The sequence below is a fragment of the Trachinotus anak genome, unplaced genomic scaffold (assembly GCF_046630095.1).
Source record: "Trachinotus anak isolate AG129_WGS33_773 ecotype Australia unplaced genomic scaffold, CSIRO_AGI_Tana_v1 ptg000010l, whole genome shotgun sequence".
Taxonomy (NCBI): Eukaryota; Metazoa; Chordata; class Actinopteri; order Carangiformes; family Carangidae; genus Trachinotus; species Trachinotus anak.
This window is the reverse complement of record NW_027273861.1, coordinates 9645001-9670808: the sequence shown is the minus strand read 5'-3', so window position 1 is coordinate 9670808 and position 25808 is coordinate 9645001. Positions and strand designations below refer to the sequence as shown.

At 41.5% G+C, this 25808-nt stretch overlaps 1 protein-coding gene across 1 annotated transcript; it reads right to left on the bottom strand.

Annotated features, from left to right (window-relative positions):
- Nucleotides 1–744: 744 nt before the first annotated feature.
- Nucleotides 745–24290, bottom strand: LOC139626853 (importin-13-like). Its single transcript, XM_071487383.1, has 23 exons — nucleotides 24204–24290; nucleotides 23677–23763; nucleotides 18423–18548; nucleotides 17967–18323; nucleotides 17296–17549; nucleotides 14094–14234; nucleotides 13578–13719; nucleotides 12920–13086; nucleotides 12507–12627; nucleotides 11976–12123; nucleotides 11685–11866; nucleotides 11421–11447; nucleotides 11074–11208; nucleotides 9410–9562; nucleotides 8890–8970; nucleotides 8632–8769; nucleotides 7481–7577; nucleotides 5444–5496; nucleotides 3810–3876; nucleotides 3586–3644; nucleotides 3376–3465; nucleotides 3035–3216; nucleotides 745–2917 (listed from the first exon to the last, which is right to left on the bottom strand). Exons 2-23 carry the CDS (start codon nucleotides 23743–23745, stop codon nucleotides 2821–2823), a joined length of 2886 nt encoding a protein of 961 aa, XP_071343484.1. The 5' UTR covers nucleotides 23746–23763; nucleotides 24204–24290; the 3' UTR covers nucleotides 745–2820.
- Nucleotides 24291–25808: the final 1518 nt, after the last annotated feature.

The window sequence follows — 25808 nt, the reverse complement described above, 5'->3', positions numbered from 1 at the left end:
AAATCTGAAATGACAAGTAAATGAAAAGTAAGTTTTGGAAGAATGTTCTTGTTTTCTTATGAAGGAAACATGATGGGTAGGTTATTGGCTGCTTCCAGTGTTTTACAGTCAGTATTTAAATTTGGCTGCGTTTAGGATCAACTGAATATAATTAAAAAAATAATAAAAAAAAATCAGTATTTGTCCACCAGGACTTAGATCCTGGCAGCGTGGAGAGAACTTTGAAACAGCATTTGATATTAAATGGTAATGCTTAATTTTACAAGTCTGTAAAATTTACAGATCATTTGCTTGGAGGTCTCTGTGCCATTTCATAAACTTTGTAAAAAAATAAAATAAAATAAGAGAGAATAATCCAAATAATTAAAAGTTTGAGATATTCTTTTTGGTATCTAGGCATGTTTGCAGGGTTGGGTGACTTGGACTAATGACCTTAGTATTTCTTATATCCTGACTATAGTGCTGGTGAGACTGATGGAAGAAGTTAACCTTCATTAAACAAGAAATTACTCCAAACCTAACATTTTTTTTCAATGACCTGGCTGGATATGGCCAAATCGAAAAATGTAAGGTATTAAAAGCTAATGAGATACATACTCTTACATGTTTCAAAGTGTGCTTTTACCTACACCTGTACTCGGGGAGCTTGAAAAAATATCTGCAGGATGTGTGAAGAGTGTGTCTTTGCTGGAAGTGTTGAAAGAACAGAATTAAACTACTCCCACACACAGATGAGCCAGGAGCTGCAGTCTTAGATATATTTAATAAATTAAAGCCAAGGTACAAAAAAAAAAATGTACATTTCATACCTCCCTCCCCTCCTTCATCTACCACTCTTTCCTTAAACTGTGACAAACATTTTTTATTTCTCACCTCAGAATGAGACCACAATACAGACATAAGATCAGTGTTGAACGTCCAGTCATTCACAGTTCAAATCAGGCTCTGAGGCAGGTCAGCTCACCCTGTAGAGCTGATTCTTGCCTCCAGTCTCAGTCTAAATCATGTGTCTTACACACTGAATATGTTTGTCCCCTGAACCCCAAACCCCCCCCACAAAACACATACATGCTACATGTCTGCAGGCACCTCGGATAAGACAGAAGGATTAGACTGAGATAAAGTTTTATCAGAGACCACAAGTACATTTCGATGCTGAGTGTTAATAGATGTCAACTGGTCCTGCTGATTCACAAGACAGTGTATTTTTACAGTCGTCACTTCACCAATAATGTCTCTGGCATAACAGATGAGCACAGAATGGCGGTGCTAATTCTTGTTGCTAACGCTGAATAACTTTCTCAGAGATTTTGTTACTGAACTCTAATCCTTCTTGGTCCTCTCCAAGGCAGTGACCCAGATGAATGAAAGGATTTTGGCTAGCTTGTTCAAAAGCACTGTGTTAAGAGCAGTGGTTGGTGTCAATAAAAGATAAATGGCAGAGTGTGGTCATGGATTATCCAGATGATAAGGAGGTTGAATGGCTGGGTGTGACTGCCGATGAGCAGCAGAGGTGAAATACTGGACGCGCCTGGTCAGCCATTAAGAAGAGGGTAGTCCGAATGAGTGTGGTGTGAAGAAATGAATGGCCTCTTTGTTTAAGAGATAGGAGGAAGTTATGGATGTGTACTGTAGGTCCAATATAAGTGCACTGAACAAGTGGAAAAAGTTACATCTGTGCACACACAGCCTCTCATACATACAGGTATGAACACACGCATACACTCAAATACACAGAAGTGTTCAGCAACAACTGTTAATATTCACAACTTGATTAATATTTTTGCACGATTACAGTGACTAAGCAATCCATCGTCAGGATTATTAATCCCTTCATTCCTCCAAACACTCAGTTTCCATCCTGTGCCTCTTTCTCACTGCCAGCTACTATTATTCCTTTTCCTCTCCAGACATCACTCTAGAAAGTCCTGCTTTACCGAAGGGACCACTGCATAACAACCACTCTACAACCTGAGGAGACTGCAGTATGACTGGGTAGGACTGTATGCACATGAGGTACAGCCCTATACACAGAGGGCTAGGCAAAAGAGCAGACTGTTTTTAGTCCAAGTTTTATGTTCTTCGGCTTCCTTTTCCACTCATAGCCCCCCAAAAGGCATATATAACAAAAAAAAGGGACATATTCACAAAACATTTCATGATAATTTGGCAATACAGATCTCCTGGGGGCATGAGTGGGAGTAAATATTATTGTATTAATGTCATTTTTCCTGCAGAATCCCCTCCTGACATTGGTCCTTATCTCTTCCCATTAGCAGCAGCAGGACTGATGACCACCATCTTTCTATATGTGTACATACATTTATATACTTAATTTGATTTATTTTGAAAAATAATGTCAAGTAGCTACGTACGATACCACTACCATTTTCATATGGATGCTAATCACCAGGAAACAACCTAGGAACCACAGGAAGATCTAGAAAGGCAGAACAAGACAGAGATAGAAGGAGGCGTGAGGCAGCATGCTGGGAGTGCTGCTCGAAGCTCTTCCAAATAAAAGACCCTTAAATAAGAGGAGAGAGGAGAAAACAATCGATCTTAGAACAGAAAAAGAAAACTGAAGCAGGAGGACAGCCTCCCTAAAGCCACCACGGACTTAAGGTTTGTCCATTAATCCGATGGCACGTCTGTGTTGGAATGGTTCCATGTCTTGTCCTGCGGCGGGGCGGGTTATCATTACAATCATTTCATGATATCTTCACTGACAGGGTTGGTGAGAACTGTTTTGTTGTGGCATCCAGCTGGTTTGCACTGAGGGCAGAGGTCACGGTTAGGTGAGAGTTCAAGGGTAGAGTTTCAGTATTCAGCGGCGTACTCCGTGCCGTGGAGCCCTCTGCACAGTAGTGTGAACTCCTTCACTATGTCCTTCACCCTCCTCTTGTTCACTCGTTCTCTGCATGACAGAGGAAAAATACACATAATTATAAAGTGTATGTGAAAAATCATGTGCTCGACCAAGTGGATGGACTCATTAGCTAATAAGCCTGTCATCAAATGTCTGGCAGCGTACCTGAGTATCTGCTGTGAGAAGTTGTCTTTCTGTTCAGCTGTGACCCGTGACGACGGGAACCCTGGAGGCTGCAGAGCCTCTTTCAACCACACAGCGAGCAGAGAGAAGCAGTGCTTGTTCAGACAGAAAAGCACTTCTGCAAACTGGTCCATCAGGCTCCGAGATGCCCCGCCCCCGATGCCCTGGAGAGAGCAGAGCAGGCTTTTTACATGAGGGACTTAATTACACTGAGAGAGCAAGAAAAGTTTGGAGTGTGATTAATACGGCAAACTGCAGCAACAGTGAAATGGTGAAACTTTTCTGTGGTGTGATGTGTAAATGTGTAATGTGGTGCTTCTCACCTCCAACACGGCCTGTATCAACAGCTTGCCATCCTCCTGCACCACCCTGGCCAATGGAGGCACATCTGAGCAGTGGGGTAACAGTTCAGTCTAAGGCAGACACACACAGAAAAAGGCAAATGACTCATCTATATCTAAAATGAGGGCTTAATTAATATTCATATCTTTGCTAAGTTTAAGTTGTGTATGTTTTTATTTGTGTGTGCTCACAAAGAACAAGCACGTTGACTTGACTGTCGGAGCTTCAGGAAATTTGAGTGACAGAACTCCTAGAAATGGGAGAGGGAGATAGAAACATGAACTACTGAAGAATGGTGTCAAACATTTACAGTTTGTACTTTGTACTGACAGGCACATATTTCGCAGGAATTGTAGCGAGACACACAGTACAGTGTGTAGGGGTGTGTGTTTGTGTAAACCATGTGCAAACTTACCACAGTGGAACACTGCTTTCACATCAAGACTCTCAGACAAGAACAAATCGGGTTTCCGTTTGAGGGCCTAAGAGGCAGATAAAGGCATTAAACAGAGTATGTTTCTGTTGGCCCGACCCAATCGGTACTGCTTCACCACATTCCACTGCATAAGCTCCTTCAGAATACTGCTATCAACAATACCCCCTCAGCCTGGTAGCCGGATCTGACAGCAACACAGGACTGAGACCAGATCTGCCTACCAGGCTATAGTACTCTCCATCTGTTTAGGAAAGACTTTATCCAAACTCATACAGAGATCCTCCAATGCAGAACTCAGCAGGTATAACAAACAAATTACAAAAAATCAAACTTTGAAATCATTGGAAACTTAAGTCAAACTAAAGGCAATGATGGTTTTGGCTTTGTTTCTTGAAACCAATCTTACTTGAAACATTACTTTTCCTTGTTTTTGGTTGACTGGATTGAATATGCAACAGAAGTGTGTAAGTAATTAACATGTGCAGATAAAGAGAAATACAACTCATCTTGTAATAATGAACTCATTCAGGATGGAGGAGAGGAGAGAGGGAGAGAGGGAAAGGGAGAGAGATGAAGGTCAGATCTATCCAAAGATAGAAAACAAAGGAAGAAGAATGAAGACGGAAGACAAAAATATAAAACAGAAGAGCCATCAGCCAATTTGTCTGAACTGATTAATATTAGTTGAATATTAATTCATTTGGGCTTTGATTGGCTCTGGGCTGGAATGACTTCAGAGGAGGACTGGGCTCAGAGACTAACCAGTCACCTGGGACCACAATGCTCATGCAGACGCCGTTACATCAACTTCCCAAGAGCGCCGCGTCAACTAAAATATTTCATCTAAGGCTCTGAGTGTGTTGCTGTTTTTCCAGGGAGCAATTGTGCCCCGACGTTGACTTTACAGAATAAAGGAAAGAAGATTTTGTCAAAATGAAGTGCTTCAACATGTGGAGCAGTGTAATAAATCAATGATAATTTACTGAAGGATTACATTGTCTTCTGTGAGTTATGAGAATTTCCTAACATCTTAGGTTTATTAAACTTTTCCAAAGCCAGGCTGTCAAAAATAAACTGTCATCTTGCAAAAAACAACTTTTTAAAGCTTTGTAAAAATGACTTTTGTCTTTCTCAGCTAACAGAGAAAAAGAGAGAAAAGATTTTCTCCTAACTGTGACAGCATGTCTACACAGTATTTTTAAATATTGATATAAAAATAATTTCTTAGAATTTGCAGCAATAGTCAGGACACTTTTGTTCATAAGACATAGAAATGGGGTTTTTACAGGCCATTCATGAGATTTGTGTAGACTTTGAGATCACTGGAAAGAGATGATGCGAAAATAAAAAACCCTACCTGAGGTCAGTACTATGTTTGTGTGGTGAGGTGACTGTTAGGATCAAAAGCGTTTGAGGAGAGACAGATGTCTCTTTTTCAAACATTCCCCTCATGTTTCATTCCACTGCCTCGCCTATGTGATGGGACACCTTAGGGCCCAATAACAAAGAACAGAAAGAGATATAGAGGAGAAGAGGACAGAGAAACAGGGAGAAACTAGAAAAGGAGAGAGAGAGAAACCCAAAGTGAATGAAATAAGAAACCAAAAACACACCTGAGCTTGGAGTTGCATAAATGAATCAACAATATCAGGATGATCCCTGGGTCCTAAAATATAATAAAGATGAAACTTAAGAAATCATAAGAGAATAAGAATAATATACAAACAGCAACTGAATAGATTCAACAGTCATGTGGAAATAAAAGAGAACTCAAAAATATTTCATCGAAATAATTCACAGGTGAATAAGGAACAAAGGGGTAGAAGGGGGGAGGGGGGGCATATGAAGCTTTGGCAGAGTCTTGGAAGAACAGACCAACCAAAAACAAAAACAGGCAGAAGACAAAGACATGGGTCTGTTTGGAGAGAAAAAAAAAGAAGTAACGAGAGAAAAAGAACAAACCTAAAGAAACAAAAGTGGGTTTGGAGTGGGAACCCAGGAGGCACCTCTGTTACTGTTACAGTTTGGAGGAAAAGGGGCACCAAACCTGAATCAATCCCCTCTCACCTCTCTCCCATGAGACAATGCTGATATCGCTGTGATCAAACAAACAACGCATTCCCTCTCAGATTTAAATAAGTACCTCAGGGAGAGAGGTGATCATCAGGGGTTCATTCAGAACTGGTCAATAACATCCCCTTTGCTTCAAAGGTGAACCCATAGCCATCAGTTTGAATCACTCTCAAAGATCAGGAAAGGTTCTGATATCACTACCTCCCTTATGCTGGACACAGACTACAAGACTCTTTGTGACAGATTACAAATGATGCACAATTAAACACACAAGTCCTGTAGAAGCTTCTGGTCTGAAGAATCCACATCGAGACTCCTGACTTTAAAAACATGGTTTACTCCGATGGCTTAAGATTGATGTTGGAGGTACTCCAACAGCAAACTTGTAATAAAACAGAACAAATGTCTGTAGTGAGCGCCCAGCTTTAGATGTTCCCAGACTCCAAACAAGTTTCCTGCTCAATACCCCCCTCCGGCCCTCATCCACACACAACTCCTCGAGGAAATATGGGGCTTATTCAGAGGGCTGTGATGGGGAGCCCGACTCTAATCCTAGCGCAGCAGTGGCTGCAGCTGTATTGAGCTGCCCGCCCTGCTGTGTTATATGTCAGCCGACTGAATAAGCTAGAGGTCTCTGTGCTGTGACTGTATCCTGTACTGATACTGTCTACTGAGAGGAACCTGCTCAGAAAAGAAAGAGTTTAGAGGCAGGAGGAGAGGCAGCCATTACTTAACCAGTCAAAGCAGGAAAGGAAGAGAGGAAAAAAGGGACAACACAAAGGGAGGGGGAGCAGCAGACAGTCCTGATACGAGTACTCTAGGCGAGGTGCAGTAAATTGAATTATCATCTCCGTGATGTCCATCTTACGTTGAGTGAAAATCAGAACATTAGTCTGGCCCCAGGGTCACGCACATGAGGATGACAGTCATTTTCATGCAGCCCAAACACAGTAAATTCATCCACAACTTCAAGAATGTAAAAAAAAAAAAAAAATGAATTGAAAAAATGGAATAAGCAGAGACTAGGCTGATCAATACAGAAAACAATGCAACATGTTGTTTGTGTAAGTTTAAAGCAAGCACTATAATGAACTTAAAAAGATTTAATCAATGATCAGTGCAACAGCAGTCTGCACCAATAAATTCATCATTTGAGTCTTTTCAATGTATTGAGCAGAGACATCTCTGTGTTTCCACTTACATTAATGAGTAATGAGAGCAAACGTTTAAAGGTTGATTGTGACAGCAGAGTCCAGTGACCTCTGACCCCTTGTTATTTTCCTATATGTGGCCTCAAGGCTGAGTTGTTTTATTTTCTAGAAATGTAGCAGTACATCAGCACTCATAAGTGGAATTAGGGGAATATGTCACCACAATATATGTAAAATATGAAACAAATTTGTTTTCTTTTATTTTTACAAATTTGTTTACAATGTCAGTCTTTACCCCTGCTACACTGAGTTATGATTTTGGACCCTCGAAAATCAAATATGATCAGATGCTTTCAAAGTTCTACCACTGATTTGAATAAAAACAGTTCACAGTATTCACAGTCACAGCCCTGCTGGACCCCCTACCTTGCTGGAAGATGGACAGTGTTACAGAGGTAACCAGCTCAAACAGAGCCTTGATGGGTGGGAAGTGGTCCGTCTCACTGGCAAAGATATGCACCATCTAAAACAGCAGGACTTCAAATCAGACACTCACCATGTTTTCTTGCATACAAGTAACCAGGTTATTACAGAACATCTTCACATGTACTACAGTAACGTGATTACTGTAAAACCTTTGTTTACCTACAGCTGGTTAATATTGAGACTTCTCTCCTGCTCCAGGCCACATTTCAGAACCGATGCTAACACGTTTTATTGGTGATATTTGACACTGTAGCCCGGTGCAGTGAGTAAACAAGCTCTATAATAAGAACACAGTTTTCTTACTATGAAAATGTATCTGAATTTTACAAATAACCTACTGTTCAGCTGTGGAAACTGACTTATTTATTTTATTTATTCATTAATTAATTTAATTTTCAGTTACAGTTGAACTTGGATTTAATTAGTTTGGATACAAACGCAATGAGTAAAGATTTCATCCCTTCACGCTGCTGCCACACTATTACTTTTCCTGCATGTGATTATTGTCATTCACATTTAAAGGTTAATATAAATGGCCAACAAAATCAGGTTTGTCAAGCAGAAATCTACCTCTGTTAACTGGATTTCTCTCACCTTGATCAAAGAAACTATGTTCATTTTGTCTTTCTATTACATAAAAAAAAAAAAAAAAAAATTCTGGTTACTGCAGAAAGACAGAAATAATCAGACTACATGCTATCATGAACCTTTCAGCAGGTGTATATTATCCTGAAGAGTGAAGAATCCATAATGTGATAAGATAAAGTAATTTATTATTTGTAACTATTTGCCAATGATAAAGAAACCACGATTAGTAAGTTGGTTAAATTAATATCAACTGGGTAGAAAAACATCTGAGTCAATTTTTATTATAAATGGTGTAACTTCAAATTTCATTTTCTAATGAGTTTTTGTTTTACCTGGTCAAAAAATGCTGCTTGAAAACCTAGTCATGAACACAAAGTGTATTGTGATTAATCTTGGCCTCACCGGTGCGTAGCTTATTAGTTCATATGCAGCCCTTTCTCGTATTTATCCACATAGTGTTAAAGAAAGAATACTAATGTGTATTTTTGTGTGTATGTTTGTACCTGTCGTGTGAGGTCAAGGGCTGAGGCCTGGGGAATTGTACTGTACATCTGCCCAAGCATCTCACTTAGCTGAGACACCATGGGAGCAAAGTCATGGAGCAGAGTCTTCACCGACTTCTCAAAGATAGCGCACACCGCCTGAGGAACAACATGAGGTCAGCGTCACTGAAATGTCATCACATCTCCATATTATTCATGGACCAGATTCTACAAAAGCAGAAGTATGACAGTATGTGAGTGCACATGTTGACAACTAACCTCCACAACCTGCGAGTCATTGAGCCACTTGCTGAGTACCGTCTGTATGAGAGCAAACACTTGCTGCAAAACCACCACCACCTGACACACACAGAAAAAACTTAATGAAAACTTGAATAAATTGAATAGAAAAGCAAAGTAATAAACATGATATACCATTAGAGATTTGCATTTACACATGGATGAATGCCTATGAGCAGAATTACCAATGACTATGGTTGAGTGACGGGGCACAATTTTCCTGTTGGCCACCCTCACTACTTCAACCAGCAATGGTCGATGTATTCAGTGGTTGAGGCAGCAGGGGGGTGGGGGTGAGAGGAACAGAACTCATATGGCTGCAAGCACCATGTGCCCCACTGTATTTCCCAACTGCCAAACTACTGTACACTACATTACAAAGCCTTTAAATGGAACATATTATATATATTGGCCAATAAATCTCACCCATAACAATCAGTATACTTGTTAAATTGCCCAACCCTGCTGATGAGGATGATGATGGTGTGTGGTAGCTTACTGGGTTTGGTCCAGGTGGGGGTGGGGCTGCTTTGACAGGTGGTGCTGAGCTGTCCACTGACTCGTCATCCTGCTTGCTGATGTCGAGCGTTGTGAACAGGTTGGACAGCAGCCCCAATATGTGGATGATTGCCAATTTATTGGAGGGATTAGGCTGAAAAAAGAAAACAACAAAAGAAAAAAATTGATAAAAAAAATGATCTTAACTGGCTAGTATACAACCTAAACCTGCTGCCCATCTGGCACATTTAGTGCATAAGTGTCTGCCTTGACAAATAAGTGGTAAAATATTCAGAAGATAAACCTTAAAGGATAGACTTACTACCAAGCACTTTTAAAAATGATGGATGGAATATCTACAACAGCTAAAGAATATGTTAAATGTGGGAACTTGTCGTTACTATTTATAGAATGAAAAGAGTAAAACTTGATAATACTTAATCAACAAAATGACAGACTGCTTGATAAATAAGAATTAATTTCAACCCTGGTTAAAACACATAAACCACAAGTCAGTGTGTAGGGTGTAGTCAGTGAGACAGAGAGATGGTAACAGCTTGTTCTCTTACCAGTTTTCTCTCTGACATCTGCACATACAAACACGCACACCTCACTCAGCTAAAATCATTAATTAGGATTTCACTAGCTGTACTTAATCATTGCTCGGTCTCCATGGTGATGTAAAAGAGCCAAAAGACCATGAAGAGACAAAGATGTGGCTGCCACACCCTTGTGCAGCCACATCTCTCATCACAGTGTTGATGCTTTTGCTGTACACCAGTCATCCTACAACAACAACAGTATGTGAGCACACTATGCTTGACATTGTAAGAGTTACTCCATCAGCTTTTGCTGTCAGCCCTGTCAGACATCATGGTCATTCACCTCTGATGTAATGTAACCTGAGGGCGCCCCCACTAGGTGCCACTATTTGTCCGGCTCCAGCCACAGCACCTGATTTCTTAGTCTGATGTAATGCCGATACATCAAAAAGCTAGACAGAAAACAATAAGAGAGGGAGGAAGTCGGAAAGGATGGATGAGACAGTGTGTGACTGTGTCACTGTGTGTGTGAGTGTTTGCTGTGTGGAGAGTGAGGGGTGAATCCAGGACAGAGATAGACACAGAGAAATGAAAAGCTTCATCTAAGCTGACGTCTCTATTCACCCCACCCGAGGTCTTTACTGAGTGTAGAACAAGGGATCAGGAGAAATTCTACTTCGCTCCACATCCAGTAGATATCAAACTGTATATTTTTAGATAAGCATGGCTCCATATTTGTACCATCCAGCATGACAGTCACAAAATCCAGGCTCCATTAGACCTGACATTTAAGTAGGGTAAAGAATTTTCTTTTGCGTGACTGTGTGCATGCACATGTAAAAGCGCAACCTACTATACGTGGGCCATTTTTCATTTTCTGAACTCTGAATTCATCTTCCTGTGGTGTGCGTGTGTGTTTGCATGAGGGAGAGAAAGTGCGTCTTTGCTGCTTCCATGTGAATCACTAGCCCATGGTGCAGGGTCAAATCCAATCTGGTCCCACAGAGAAATGTTCCAGTGCAGTGACACCACACAGACACAAGGCCTGTTCCTATTGGCCAGAGTCCAACTGTGCCTGCTCTATGTTTGTGTGTGTGTGTGTTGTTACACATTGCGTACACACCGTCTCATCCGCTAGCTTCTCCAGTTGCTGAATGTATGGGGTGATGAGAGAGTGAAGGTTTCTTAAGATGTCTTCCACAGGGAGAGCAGAGAGCAGGAAGCCCAGAGCCTGCATCAGCCACATGCACTGACTTGTCTGCAGGAAGAGATGATCACAGGTTTTTGTGTCAGTTCAACCATGAGAGCTAAGAGTCATTCAAGAGTTTTTACACTGTACAGCCAGCACAAGCATATTTTTAATACATGTCATCCTGCAAGCAAGTTAAATAATTCTTTCACAACATTCCTTATTTAAATGTCACTTCTGAACTGAATGCCAAAACAGAAAGAGAGAGGACGAACACTGACCTTGTGGATCTGCTTTATAAGCACCTCCTTGAGAGAAAAAAGTCAGAGTGTTTGTTCCATTATTTTGAAATGAAAACTAAATTAAAAATAATACAGTTGAAGTGATTTCAAAATGTTATTTTTGTAAAGCAGGAAGATTACAGAAATCTGCAACACCATCTACAACCATTAGAAGTAAGGAAAAAAATATTATTATTGGCTCTTGTACTTGATTAACTGGGTAGAAAAGGTAATAGGATATTTAAAAAAAAGGTATACACATACCTGAGAGACAGCTACTATGTTGGTTGCGTAGGGTGGCAGGTCATATTTGCATTCCCTACAAATTTTCTTGAGTGTAGAGACAGAGGAAACAGAGAGGTCTGGATTCCCTAAAGCCTGCAGCACCAAGGGCAAGACACTGCTGAGCATCACTGGGTGGTCTGCCAACCATTCAGCCAGTGCACCTATTAGGAGAACAGTTCAGATACTGAATGAGAAGCATTGTTTTTTCTGCACATTTAAATGACACTTTATTTGTTGTCATTGTCATGATACAACCAGTATTTGCCTTACCTATTGTGAACATCACTGTGTCTGCTAACTGGACATTGTTGATATTGATTCTGGGGATGAGTCCTATGAGGCCTGGGATGACGTCAGAGTAATTCACATCTATTGTCTCTGCTATTGACTGGAAGCCGTACAGCAAAGCTTCTGTGTGCTGGAGGAGGAGAACACAGTGAGCGAGTGTGAGATGACAATGAAAATGCCATAACGAGAACTTGATGTTTGAACAGAAAAAGTTTAAGCATGGAAAGTGAGGATACTTCAAATTCAACATGAAAAATGCTTCAAATAGTCCAAGTCCTGTAAATATACATTTTAACTTTCTTTCAACTTATCTTTAGGATTATCTTGAGGTGCATTTTGATTTGAGCGTGCAAACTTTATGCATGCTAATGCTAAGTATAATAATGTGAAAATTACAAAAGAACATGCTGGTCTTCAAAAACTGGCCTAGTGTGACACTAGGTTTCTGTACAACACTAAAAGAGATAGAAACAAGTTCAAAATATCTCATCTGTGTGTGTGTGTCTCACCCACCTGCCATGACGTGGGCTGCTCTGCATTAGTCAACAGTCTCCCTAGTTTATCGTACAGGTTACTCAGCAGCTCTGCTCCCAGCATCTCATACACGTACATGAGTGTGTCTGAGATATCCACCCTGAAGGACAGACATGCACAAACAGACATTTTAGGGACGTGCGATGTTGAAACCTTATCTGTTAATCTATTTGCCACACAGGTTCTGCCCTCTAAGCTGCCAGTCCTGCGATAGTCTATTAGAGAAAAACACACTCATTTGCTGACCAATCATCCTGTCAGTGAGTAATTTCTGAAACACTCAGGCTGTCAGTGAAACACTTGCTCACAACAGTGCACAGCAGAAAGAGCTATGTACGACACACAGAGGCAGGGTAAGGCATACAAATGCAGACAAACAAAAATATACACACCTGTAGATCCTGAACTGCTCTTTCTCATCTGAGGACCAGGATGCGTACTCCTGGTCAGATGGGAACTGGGCTTTGTGCAGCAGAACATCCACCAACTGGAAATACACTGGCCTGTAGACCTGCAGATACACTGCCTGCTTATCTGACTCAAACGACATGATTTCATCCTGAGGAGGGAGGAATAAACAAGGACAAGAAGAATTAGTTTTGGGTCTGGAGCATTAAATTATTTATGAACTTTACAGAACAAAAGCATCTGTTCAGGCTTTCACAGTGTTTCCAACACAAAGGCTTCTAACAGACACTCAAGTAAATGTCAGTTTTCTTATTAGGAAACAACAACACAATCATTCAAAATCTCCACCAGCTTGCATAAACCAAGAAATTGATTATGTTGGATAACACAGAAGACAAAAAGAAAATGTTTTCAGACAAGCTGTCACATTTAGTAATTTGCCAATTGCAGACAAAGGCCAGACCCCAGCATCTCTTACTAAGCCTTGCCATACAGCAATGGGCTAGTTGTACGTGCACAGAGAAGTGTGTAAATCATGCCAGTTGGAAAATATTCAATGACTCTTTATTTATCAAGCTATCACAACATTACTTTCAAATTAAGTTAGAGTACACAATGAGATCAAATTTAAACATTCCTTACTTGTAGTGTGTACCAGAAGGTCAGTGTGAGGGAGCTGGTGGTCTCATTGACTGGGTAGTGGCCAGGGATACCCGTACAAAACATGATCATGTTGACTAAAGCCAGGAAGCTCTGCCAGTGATCCACCTGCTCCAACAGTGTCCTAGACACAGAGGTGGGTGTAAGGGAAAGAAAGAGAGAAGGTGTTATTCGACAGCAGTCCGATGCAGTTGGTACACAGGTGAACGAGCACCTTTCTCCTATAACACATGAAAGAGAGACATGGCAGAAGTAGAGACTGCAGACTCAGACACTGAACATAACATTGTTTCTCTCACATGCTGGACCATTTTGTTGAGAGTAGTCATATATTGCATTAGCGAAACACATTTTATATTTGTTGCTTTCAATATAATTGAATTAGAGAATATCAGAAAAAATTTTACACTGATGCAGGCCTACTAAGAAAAAGCACACACGCACACGCGCACACGCGCACACACACACACACACACACACACACACACACACACACACCTGGAATGGTTCTCTCCCAGTGTGACGGCGATCCGGCAGATACCGTGGCAGGTCTCCATGTCTCCATTTTGAACAGCCTCTCTGAGCTGCTCCTGCAGGGCCAGCACTTGAGGAACTAGTTTAAGCAAAGTGTTCACATATCTACAACCCATGGACACACAAACACAGACAGAAAACATCAGAATTAACAGTTTAGAGTCAAGTTCATTTAAAGAAATTAAAACCAGGCACAGTGGGAGAAGAGTATCACATGCACAGCCAGTGAGCCTCGGCTGCTGAATAAAAATTGACTCACACCGCTCACAGCTAGAATGATGTATTTATTGCTCCTTCTCAAGACAAGTGTTTATTTCAAATCAAATCTCAGTCCAAGTCAGTCCAACCTCTGATCCAGCACACCCACCCCTAAAAACCCACACATCTACCAGGGAACCAGAAAATCTATTCAAAGCTCCAGCTCAGAGCTGTGCTGCTGTCAGTTATTATACTGTCTTCTTCCTGCTGCCTCAGCCATCCATAATTCCCCAACTCCAGCTAAACACACACATGTGCTGACACACACACACACACACACACACACACACACACACACAAAAACACAGGCTCAGATCTGCTCATGTGACAACATCAGACAACATCTTCCTGTCATCCTTAATGACAGCCAGTGAAGGGGTGACATTTGGAGATGAGGAGTGTGCGTGTTTGTGCGCCTGAATGTCACTGAGGAGATTATGTGCATGTGTGAATGCTGGAAATGTAAACCATATTACGTGTGTGTCAGTCCCAGGGGGTTTTGTGGAATGCAGGCGGTGCTTCTTCTTTCATGAGAACATCAATAAGGACGTGGGTCCAGGTCGATGAATATTCATCAATGACACAGCAAGGTTGTGTGACTTTAACAGTATTCAGAGAAAAAAAAAAACTCAACCTAAAAAAACTACTGTAACTCTGGGTTTTTCTCTGAGGAGCTGCTACTTCTGTGATTTAAATGATCAATTCATCAGTCAGTTGCTTTTTCAACTAATCACTTTATCAATGATATGTCAAGAAATTGTGAAAAACCCTAATCCTAACCAAAAAAAGCATTTTTCATTAGAAGTACCTTAAATAATTATTCAAATAATCAAAACTTTTGATAAATGTTCTGTCTGTTGATTAATCAGCTCATTGTTTCAACATTAATATAATTCCTTATAGAACAGCAGTAGCCGAAAAAAAAAGTGACCAGGAAAAATTAAGCAGATACGCATCCTTTGCTCTGCAGGTTAAATGCATCTCTTGCCATGGTCCTGAGAAGCATTTATTATTATTTCCCTAAGGCCCTCTTATGAGCCGAGAAGCTGGATCTATGCTCCTGCGTTATGAAGCCGAGTCCCCTACCCAGCAGCCCTCACTGATTCAGCTTTCTTTGGATAGAGCTCCACCCTGCTGTGAGATGTAACGTGTATGAATTCTGGCTTCCACCTAATAAGCCCGTACCTGTGTGTGTTCTGGCCTACATCCAATGTGTTTGGCTGCCTGAGTAACTGAGAGATCAGCGCAGGGACCAACTGCACTTAACTCAGAGTGAGTGACTGTGTATGTGTGTGTATGTGTGCATGTGAATGGCAGACTGCACTTATGCACTCAGAAGATCATTCATTTTTAACAAGGTGCTTTGCAAATGCAGGTCATGCACTCTTGGCTCCAGAGAAGAGGACTTGGTGTGCATGTGATGCGATTAAATGGGGAGAATGGATTTGTATGTTTCCCTATTTCCCTCATAAGAGATGACATTCCAGAGGATCCTCTGAGAGTGTCTGCTGCAGCCTCCTCTTCTCCACCTCATAGCTGTCCGTCTTCTCCCCTTATGCTCCCTGCCCTGCTGTTTTACACATTCTCCCTCCTTCCTGACTCCTTTATTCCCTCCACCTCCCCCCTCCCCCACCTCTGATCCCCTCTGCAATTACTGCAACACTCTGAGACAGGGGAAATGGGTTGCCTGGCAACAGGATGCAGCTGGACCAATAGCATCCCCCCAAATGAGTTGACTGTAATGTGTTTAAACAGAGGGAGAGAACAAGAGACAGGGAGGAGGGTTTAGTACTGATTGTGAGAGGAGAGAAAGGGGAAAGGAAGAGCCCAGAGAAACAGAGGCAGAAAAGATACAATAGATAAAATAAACAAAGCAGAATCCACAGATGGAAAATTGACTTCCCAGAGAAGATGGAGTAAAAAAAACCTTACACCTTGTCAGAAATAACAGTATAGCTACTCAAATGTAACCCCATAAATCACACAATTCACTGACAAAAACAAAGGCCACATGTGTCTCAAGAGACGCCACTAATGAGACAGTTAAGACTTTTGGGAGGATCTGACAAACATGCAACTGACACAGGGATGTGATCAGTTTTGAGTAACATACAAAAAAGAGAAATAGGAAAAGAAATTGGTTTTGTAAACAAGTGGACTATTAGTGGACTGGCTAACAGAGTCCATCCTAGGAGCCCAGCAACACTTGCTGAGGCTAAGGATGTTCTACCTGTAACTCCACTGTCATTAATCGTCTTTCCCACCATCTGCTCGGCGTAATTTCAGTGTGTTTAAACTGACTTGTCAGCAGCAACTTCACAGATGCGACCCCCCTTGTCTGTGAAGCAGTGCAGAGGTATGCAGGATGAAGTCTTTTATTCTTGCACACCTTCCCCCTGCCCTCCTCTTTCTCTTAGCACCCTTTCTTCTCATTGCATCGTCCCATCACCAAGCCCCCCCCCCCTAGGGGAGGGGTAATGGGTGCCTGCCATGTCTGAATCAGCCAGGGCATGATGACATCTCTCCCCAGCTCTGTAGCCATAGCAACGCCAGCCAACCGAGAAATGCCGCTCTCCTCCCCCTGGCTGTCAACCTGCCCTGTATCAATCCCTTCTTCCTGTCCTCCATTCCTCCCTAATGGCCTTCCAGTGCCCACCCTGTCTGTTTCCTGCTGTTGGCTAATGCATCTTTAGTTATTCTCTCTTCTTACTCTCCTCTACCTCCATTTTTGCTCACTGTAAAATCTACAGTTATTACCATGACAAGCTTTAATGCCATAGCATCATTACTTCTCCCTTTTTCTTGGGTTGGCATGCCAGTATGAGTACAAACTTCTGCATATTTGTCCTGTGGAAATACTACAGTTGGTTTTTTGGGATATTCATGCAATTTCCACGACAGTACACACCTTTGGGAGTCAGGCTGTGAGATGGCATTGACTATTGCCTCTACCGCTGTGTCGAAGAGCTCTGGGTCAGGCAGGGCACTGAAGCAGTCGTGCACCAGGCCTTCGCTCTCGCTGAGGGGCACATCCAGCAGCACCCAGGATGACAGGCAGCGCAGCACGCGAGCTTTCACTGCCCCGGGGCTGTCCGTCCGTCGCAGCAGTTGCTGCAGTAAGGGACATACTGACCCCCACTCCCTGCCCAGGGCACCCCGAACCTTGATGGAAGATGATAACAAGGGTTGGACTGATGAATCACGCACGTGGCATGTCCTTCTCTTTGATGTGTAGATCTGGGTATAATGTTTTTCTATACTGGTATGCACCAATGTGATGACTATTTATTACTTTGCTTTTTGGAATATACAACCTTTGTTTTCAAAATTTCACGTATTAACAGAAGCAAGTTTGCTGACAAAATAGTCTAAAATTAGTAAAGTTATGGTTTTAATCATATATCAGGAAATATAAAGACTAACTAAACAAATCTATAAATCTTTCTATACTTTTTACTAAAGACACAATTCAGTCAGTTCTTAAAAATCAAGAATCCAAAGAAAAGAAAACCTGTGAATACTGCACAGGCAGTCATCACCACACACAGAGCTGGGAGAGGGTGGTGCCTGCCGACATACCTGTCCCTTTTTATACTGTGGCAGGCGGCTGGTCTGGAACTCTTCAGGCAGGACAGTGAGCAGCTCTAGCAATGCCAGGCAGCGTGCCCGTCCATCCACCCCTCCCCCCTCCTCCTGGAACACCCGCACCATCTCTGCCACTGCGCCTGGCCAGGCCTCAGGCATTGTGTTGAGCGCCAGGGAGGCCAGGGCCACACACAGCCGGGTGAGCACCATCTTGGAGCCGGAAGAGAAGCAGGCGATCTGGGAGAAGAGCTGAGTCTTCAGAGAATCATACTGGTCAGTGGGGATGTCTGACCAATAGCGAGAGATCTTGGTATGAAGTGCGCTAGCACCAAAGTACTGGATCTCTGGCACCTGTGAGAAACGATAAGATCAATGCAAATGATGCAAATGATTTTTTTAATGTGTGTGTGTTTGTGTGTCCATGTCAGAGTCTGTGTGTGTACACTGTACCTTATCTGGGCTCAGCAGGGCCCAGCAAAACTGCCAGGCCTGAGGCGAGACCTGAGCCTGCATTAGCCATTTCTGGGCCAGATTCTTGTTTTCTATATTGGGATCATAGTACAACTGGTGGAGGGCCTAAGAGGGAAGGAGAAAGAAAAGAATAAAAGTCCAAAGAATCCATACAGTCTGTGGATGGTTGAACAACAAAGTCCATTCAAGAAATGTTTACAACTGCACTTCACACATTTACAATAGTGTGTGTCAGAGAAACACAGTCCTCTGAGCTTGTTTGGTGGAAAGAGCTTGTTACCTTGAAAAATAGCATCTTTTCCTCACTCACAAACATATAGTAGATAGTTTACTGCAAAAACCTGAACAATGGAGAAAGCAATGACCTGAAAACAGCACTCTCTGAAGTATAGCTGTGAGTAATTTGAGTACTTGAGTGCAAGAAGAACAAGAAAGCCAAGGAGAAAGGAGATGAAGGATGGGTGTAAGAATGGGAAATAAAAGACGAGAAAACAGGAGCATTAATTAAACAGACACCTCTAATCCGGACAGAGCCAGAAGAAAGGTTTAGGCAGTACTCTGCAAAAATGCCAGTTTTTTTCTCTCTGGCTCACACAAACACACATATGTACATGCTCACTGAACTAAAACCGCTGGCAGCCAGCACTAAGTGTCTGACAAGCAACACAGGAAAAAAAAAATCTATTCTCTAAGCTTGTGATCCTTGTCTTTCACCCCCGAAGCCTGCTAACATCAATTCCTCAGCCACCAGCCACCTCCCTCCAGCCCATGAAACATCCAGTTTCATTCCATCCACCACTTTTCTATCTTCATCTCTTGTAAAAATCTACATGTCTCCCCATTCCCTCATTACAGAAGTTTAGGCTGTCTAACAAGGGAGGGTCAATAATAGTACGATGATGCAATTGCAGCTGTAAAGAAGAACACCAACACAGCGTCAATAGCCACTGGAACCACAGAGTCTCAGGTGGTGTTCTCTCCCCATTCGCCATCCTGCAACGCAATTATCTGTCTCCACTTACTGTATGCGACTGGCTGGCTAGCTGTTAATGAGCTGATTATTTGCAGACAGTCGGGTGGCATATGTACTTATTTGTGTGAGAGGGAGCTATAGGTGCAGGTGCAATATGTGCAGCATGTACTGTATATACAGTATGTATATGGCTTTGACTTTTTCTTGGCTGGTATGTCTCCAGAGCTGCATGACAAAACTGATGAAATGTTATTGTGTTGTGATTTAGGATGGTCTTTTCATAAATCATTATCAAGCCCTCATTCTAAACAGCATTAACATCGGGATGTTTTTTGTTAGTCAGCTCCACTCTGCCCTTTCTGTAAACGAGGCTGTGATATCGGAGTTCAAAGCAGCAGCCGATCATTACTGCAGTCCACTGTGTGATTGCAGACCTCTCCTTATCCGATCCCAAACAGTGCCGTGTCTGTGTCTAAGCGTGTCTGTCCTTCCTTGGTTTATTATCAAAGCACGAGACACAAAACAGTCTGTTCATTTTGCTGCTTTAATCTTCTCACAAAGAATCACCACCTGTCTCCTCCTAGAAATCACGCCAGACATGCAGCAGTTATCTCTGCTTACAGTAACTGTCCGTTATTAATAGGTTCTTAAAACAAGCAAAGAGCATGAACATCCCTAGAATAGCAGTGTTTATTTGCAGCTGAGGCAAGTAACTGTGTCTCCAGATGGTGGCAACCTGCATGAACCACCTGGCTTCACCTGAGGATGGCGTACTCTTGGCAGACAGCGTCAAAGGTCATTAGCCTCCTCTCCTGTCCTTTTGCAACAGGAGGAGGAAGGGAAGGGGGATGCAAGTGAAAAAGCATGGCTCAGTTAGACAGATTCACCATCTGCTCTCACATATAACCAGTCTTACTGTAGTTGTATGCTATACAGGACAAATATGAAGCAAATCAATATTAAAATTAAGAGCAAGTGCAAAACATTGATAATGAGAAGCAGATAGGTTTGAAAAGGGGCATATTTATGATGTTTTAGTAAACATCACAGAAATGTCTTTCCCCAAATGCGTATGAGGCATAAATGCAAAAGCCCACACACACTCACTCACTCACTCACTCACTCACACACACACACACACACACACACACACACAAAAAAAAACACAAACACACACACACACACATTGGACACATCTTTGCATACTGTTCACACTCAGCAGGTTACCACACCTCTCTGCCATAGGTTCACTGTGTTTTCGAGCCATCTGTCCACTAAAGTGTCTCGTGCAAAGTCATGGTAGTGATGGGGGGACAGTGCTAGTGCTGTACTGCAGAGGGCAGAATCACACCACTGACCCATCATGACAGCGTGTTGTAACTGTGAGAATCAAAGACATGCAGAGGAATGATGATTAATGAGGGAGCCAAGAAGAATAGGTTGTGTGAGAGTGTGCGCGGGCGGTTGTTGACAGCACGCGGCCAAGACAGAAATTAAGAATATCATGTTGCCAAGAGAGATAAAATCTCAGCACATGAAAAGCAGTAACACAAACAATTTCCTTTTCCACTACACAATTCAGAAGACTGGTCACCTACAGTCACTTAATCAATGGATATATGAGACATGCCTGCTAACAAGAAAAATGTAAAAACATGTATTTGCTAGCACGTGTGTATCATGTAACTGACAAGAAGTGCGCTCCATCTTGAGCCTTTATTTATTTCTGTCAAGAAGTGGATGGAAATATTTATGATGATCGCTATCTTTCCTCTGAAATAGCCTCCTAGGCCACTACAAAACTATTCAATACACCACGCAGTGTTTCTCAGTGTCAGATTTCTCTGCCCAGCTTTGCTCTGTAATTTGTTAGCTGGCAGGTTGAATCATCTCCTCTGCTTTTAGTTCCACAGATCTATTTAACAAGAAGACTGTACTTGTTGTCAAATACATCTACTTGAAGACAGTTTCCAAATGGCAGAGGTATATCACAAGCCAAGAGCCTGGGAGCTGAGAACTACTGAATAGGCCTTGAAAGCCTCCTATGAAAAGCATCCTGTGTGGGTATAGGGCTGGCCAGGTGATTACAGATAATTAGAGTAACACAGTTCCATCCCTGACCAAATGCCCTTGAGCAAGATGCCAACCCAGAGCTGTGCTGTGCTTCTTTCTGGTGGTACAGTAGCTGTTTGGCACAGGGGAGAAATGCAAAATGGAAAAAAAATAAAAAAAAATCTGATTTGCACACTGTTCAACAGCACAGTGTAGAGCTATGAATTTACTCTAAAATCCACTTGCTTGGTGGATAGTGATTCTGAAGCTAATTATAGTCAAGCGGAAATTTAAGGCAGTTTACAAACCCATTCATTACACACACAAAGTCACTGACAATGTGGTAGTTTGTTTCACTGACCCAAGACTGAACAAAGGCCTTTCTATTGAACACATACAAATACTGGGCCAGGAACCATCATCTCCACCACAGCCCACTGTACAAAAGTGACAATTCTGCACTGCTAATCTTTTTTCCCCCCATTTCACTTTTCTAGCAACTGCAGTTGCTCTCATCGTCTTTTGAGAGGCACAATTTCTCTCTCTGTTGATGTCCTCCGATGAACAACATCTGCTGGTGGCGTGAATATTTACAGTTACCTGCTGCTGTGACTGTCTGGCAGAGAGGACAATACAATTACTCGTAAAAGCATTAAGCTGATGGTTTGATGCAGACACTAATATGATGCTTTTAGGTGCACACACTGATTACAAAGAAACCTTTCGTCTCCCTCTTATTCCACTGAACGAGCAGTATCGTGCTGATTCCACAAACAATTAAGTACAAATATGTCATTCTAGCTAAATTACCTTGAAAAAAATGATCTCACCCAAACAGTCTAAATAAGCCTTCTAAATATAGCTGAGCCTTGGAAGAACAGTATCTCAGAGTAGAAATGCAAGTGCGGTGTAATAACAAAAGTTCTCATAGCCTTCATAGGATATGATGCTTCAGATGCTATTTGTAGTGTTTATCAGTTAATAAGATTACTGATATTGCTGTACCACTCGGAGCAGATTAATGCTGATTTCTTGGGATATGAAAATGCACACTAACTTCCATTGAAGCTGAGACACGAACATAACGGAAAACCTAATAAACAAATAGACTTATTCACTGAATATTCCATGGAAATGTATGAGGTTGAATATCAGTTCCTTTTTCTGAGAAATACCCTAATAAATCATAACTAAACATGTATGCACTTGCCAGTTACATTAATTATACACTTACTTGGGTGTGCATACAGTATATACACTGGTATTTTTTCCAACATTAGTTAATGTGAACAAAATTAGAAGAATAGTTCTGCTTTTTCCATACCCTCAACCAAATTCTAATAATATAATAATAATTATAATAATACATTCCACCGACACCACCCTCTCCACTTGTAGAAATGAAACATGAACAAATGAATATAGAGATTGTCTAAAGGGAGACAGGACCTTGGTATTTGTCATTTTTATTAAAACAGAAAGCACAGTGTCAAGACAAGCCATTTCCCCTTCAGGAATGAGATTCTCTCCCTCAAACCTGCCTCTAATTATATCTGTCGCATCACCAGCGCCTCTCACCCCCTCCTCTTTCTTTACAGCCACTGTCACAGACATCGACCCCGTCCTGTCCCACCCCTCCCTCCCCTCATCCCCCAGTCCATCTCATCACATCAACTCTGCTCCACCACAGGAACACCTCTCTCTCTCTCTCTCTCTTTCTCTCCCTCTCTCCATCCTCCCCATTGTCTCCCCACCCATCCGCTCCCGTCCGACTCAGTGACCACCCAGCAGGGAGGTTCACCACAGCAACCTGGCAGCCACAGTCAGTCCTGCCCACATCCAATCCAACACAAAAAAATCAAGACCTAGACAAACGTTTCACAGTGACAAGCATGGCAATGAATTCGCGGGTTACAACCTGTTATTTTGCTCTCATCTGCTCATTCAGAAAAGACTAAACTGAAGACGCGAGAATAGATCCAACAGGGACAGATGAGCTAAATCCCCGTAGGCAAGTACAGATCTGTCCAAGCGAAATCTGTAAAAAAAGTGATGCATTATGTAGTTGAAATTACAATGAAGGTTTAGCGCTTTATTTCTCACAATGTCTGTCTCATTCGAAACATGACGACTTATTTAGTCAACAAACCCCCGATCCTCTATGAGGCAACAGGCTGCTGACAAGGACTTACTAGCCCAAAAACTCACCTTCTCTACGTTTTCCACCGTGAAGTCCAGGGCGTCCGGTGTGGCTGCTATCCTCCCTGGCGTTTCCATATCTCCACTGACACGGAGCTGTCAAATGATCAAAGAGGAGCAACACATTCAGGAGCTAAGAGCCAACATTAAACTTCCCTTTCTAGACAGCGCAGTTTCCATAACACTTCCACAATAACAATCGGAATCTGTTAGTCTGTTGGACGATCTCATAATTTCAGATTTTAAAGACCACACGAGAAGCTAACCGGCAAGCTAACATTAGCTCGTTTAACTTACGAGCGGGCTAGCTAACGCTAACCTCCACTGTAGAAATATTCTATAGCAACGGCTAACACCACTATGCTAACGCCAAAACCAGCTAACGTAGCAGTGCGTGTAACTTAACGCCACTCTGGTGCCAAATGATACCACGCGAAATATGTATTCTAGCCTTTTCAGAGTGTGACAACATTATCAAAACAGTGCCGTCTCCGTGTATTATCTCTCTGCTGTCTAAATGACCAATATTTTCACACCTTTCTGTCCTGCGACGGTTTGAGACGATGCTGGCAGCTCCCTGCCGCTTTTCTGCCTCTGCTCCGTCACCAGGAGCTTTCTGCTACATTCAGGCGCTGTGGGAAATAGCGTAATCACAGCGTAACTGGTTACGGACCACCCAGTAATACGGTAAATGAAACAGCAATTTCTAAATTCCCATAATATTTAAAGGCGGAGAATATTTAAAAAACTAAAAAATTAACAGGGGAATCTTCTGATTTACCGTTATGTATCAATAGTACGTTATGTTATAAACCTTCTTAATTTGTCCATGCAGTTTATTCAGCCTGTTTGTCGTTAAATCATTTACATGAAACAACTGCTATCTTGCCTTTCAGGTTTGCTTTTTTTTTTTTTTTTTTGCGACCAGCAGCTCTTGAATTCTCGTATCCTACATGAACATTTGAATGCGTCATCCGTTGATCAACGCTTTATGAAATATCGAACCTCGAATTCATGTATGAACCTTTAATCCACACACTAAAATAATCAGAAAATTAATATCGTTTGCTGCATTTACGCTCATGAAAATAGGAGGATGGCTCAAAACATGCAAAAATAGACAAATCATAAGCTATTCATTAGTGTATACCTCCCCCTTACGGAAGAAACATTAATCACCATATGTAAGGAAACAACAACAACAACACCAACAGAAAACAAACAAAAACCAACATAATGTGTATCTATGCATGGACTCATATAATAGTCTGTATTTCACAATACATTAAGTTTTTTCTACTTTCTGAGTAATTATATATGACCATTCTTCTTTTTTATATTTACATTTTATTTTACATTTATAGCGAATATATGGAAAATAAAGCTATATGCTCACACCTTTTCCCATATATGCATTAAAATGGTATTATCATACAATTAAAAGACAATGCCAACAAAAAAAATAAACAATTATATGACTATAGACAATTTCAAAACGGCAGACAAATACCTCACAGGATTAAAAACAAACCTGCATCCCCTTAAACCAAGAAAAGCTATGGTTATATCTTTATGGGTTACTGAATGGAATGATGAAACTCAGTACAGGTAATTTAACTTCTACTAACATCTGTTCTCAGATTATTTAATCTTATTCTAATGTGGGATACTTTCATGGGCATTTTATATCATACCTTCTATGTTTGTTTTTTTAACATTTTTGATCAGAAATATCTGATAACCCACATACAATTTCTACCAAACAATGACCATGTTCAGACTTTTTATTTCACTCATGTAGCCTGCATCAAAATTAAATGAAAACGAATTAATGTTTCATGGATTTTAGGAATGTTGTTATGTTTGGAGGTTCTCCTGTGCACTATGAAAAGGGAAAAGTCAGGGAAAATCATACGATAAAGAAAACAAGTGTGCTATTAGAAACTGAAACAGGACGATTCACCACAGAGCTGTGGAGGCAGATGATACTGCCCAGTCCTATTTAACATCTACATTAGCAGAAGAACAAAAAATATAACCCTTAAAAAATATTTCAGTTTCAATAAACCTAAATTGATTCAGTAAAATGTTAGGTTCGAGCATCTGTTTCAAAGGAACTCATTCTGGTGAATTAAATAAGT

Coding starts and splice junctions, on each gene's coding strand:
- LOC139626853 (XM_071487383.1), bottom strand. CDS start 23,745: ATGGAAACGCCAGGGAGGATAGCAGCCACACCGGACGCCCTGGACTTC. Junction 18,324..18,422: donor CCCTGCTGAGCCCAGATAAG/GTACAGTGTACA, acceptor CGTTTCTCACAG/GTGCCAGAGATCCAGTACTT. Junction 3,466..3,585: donor AGTCAACGTGCTTGTTCTTT/GTGAGCACACAC, acceptor TGTCTGCCTTAG/ACTGAACTGTTACCCCACTG.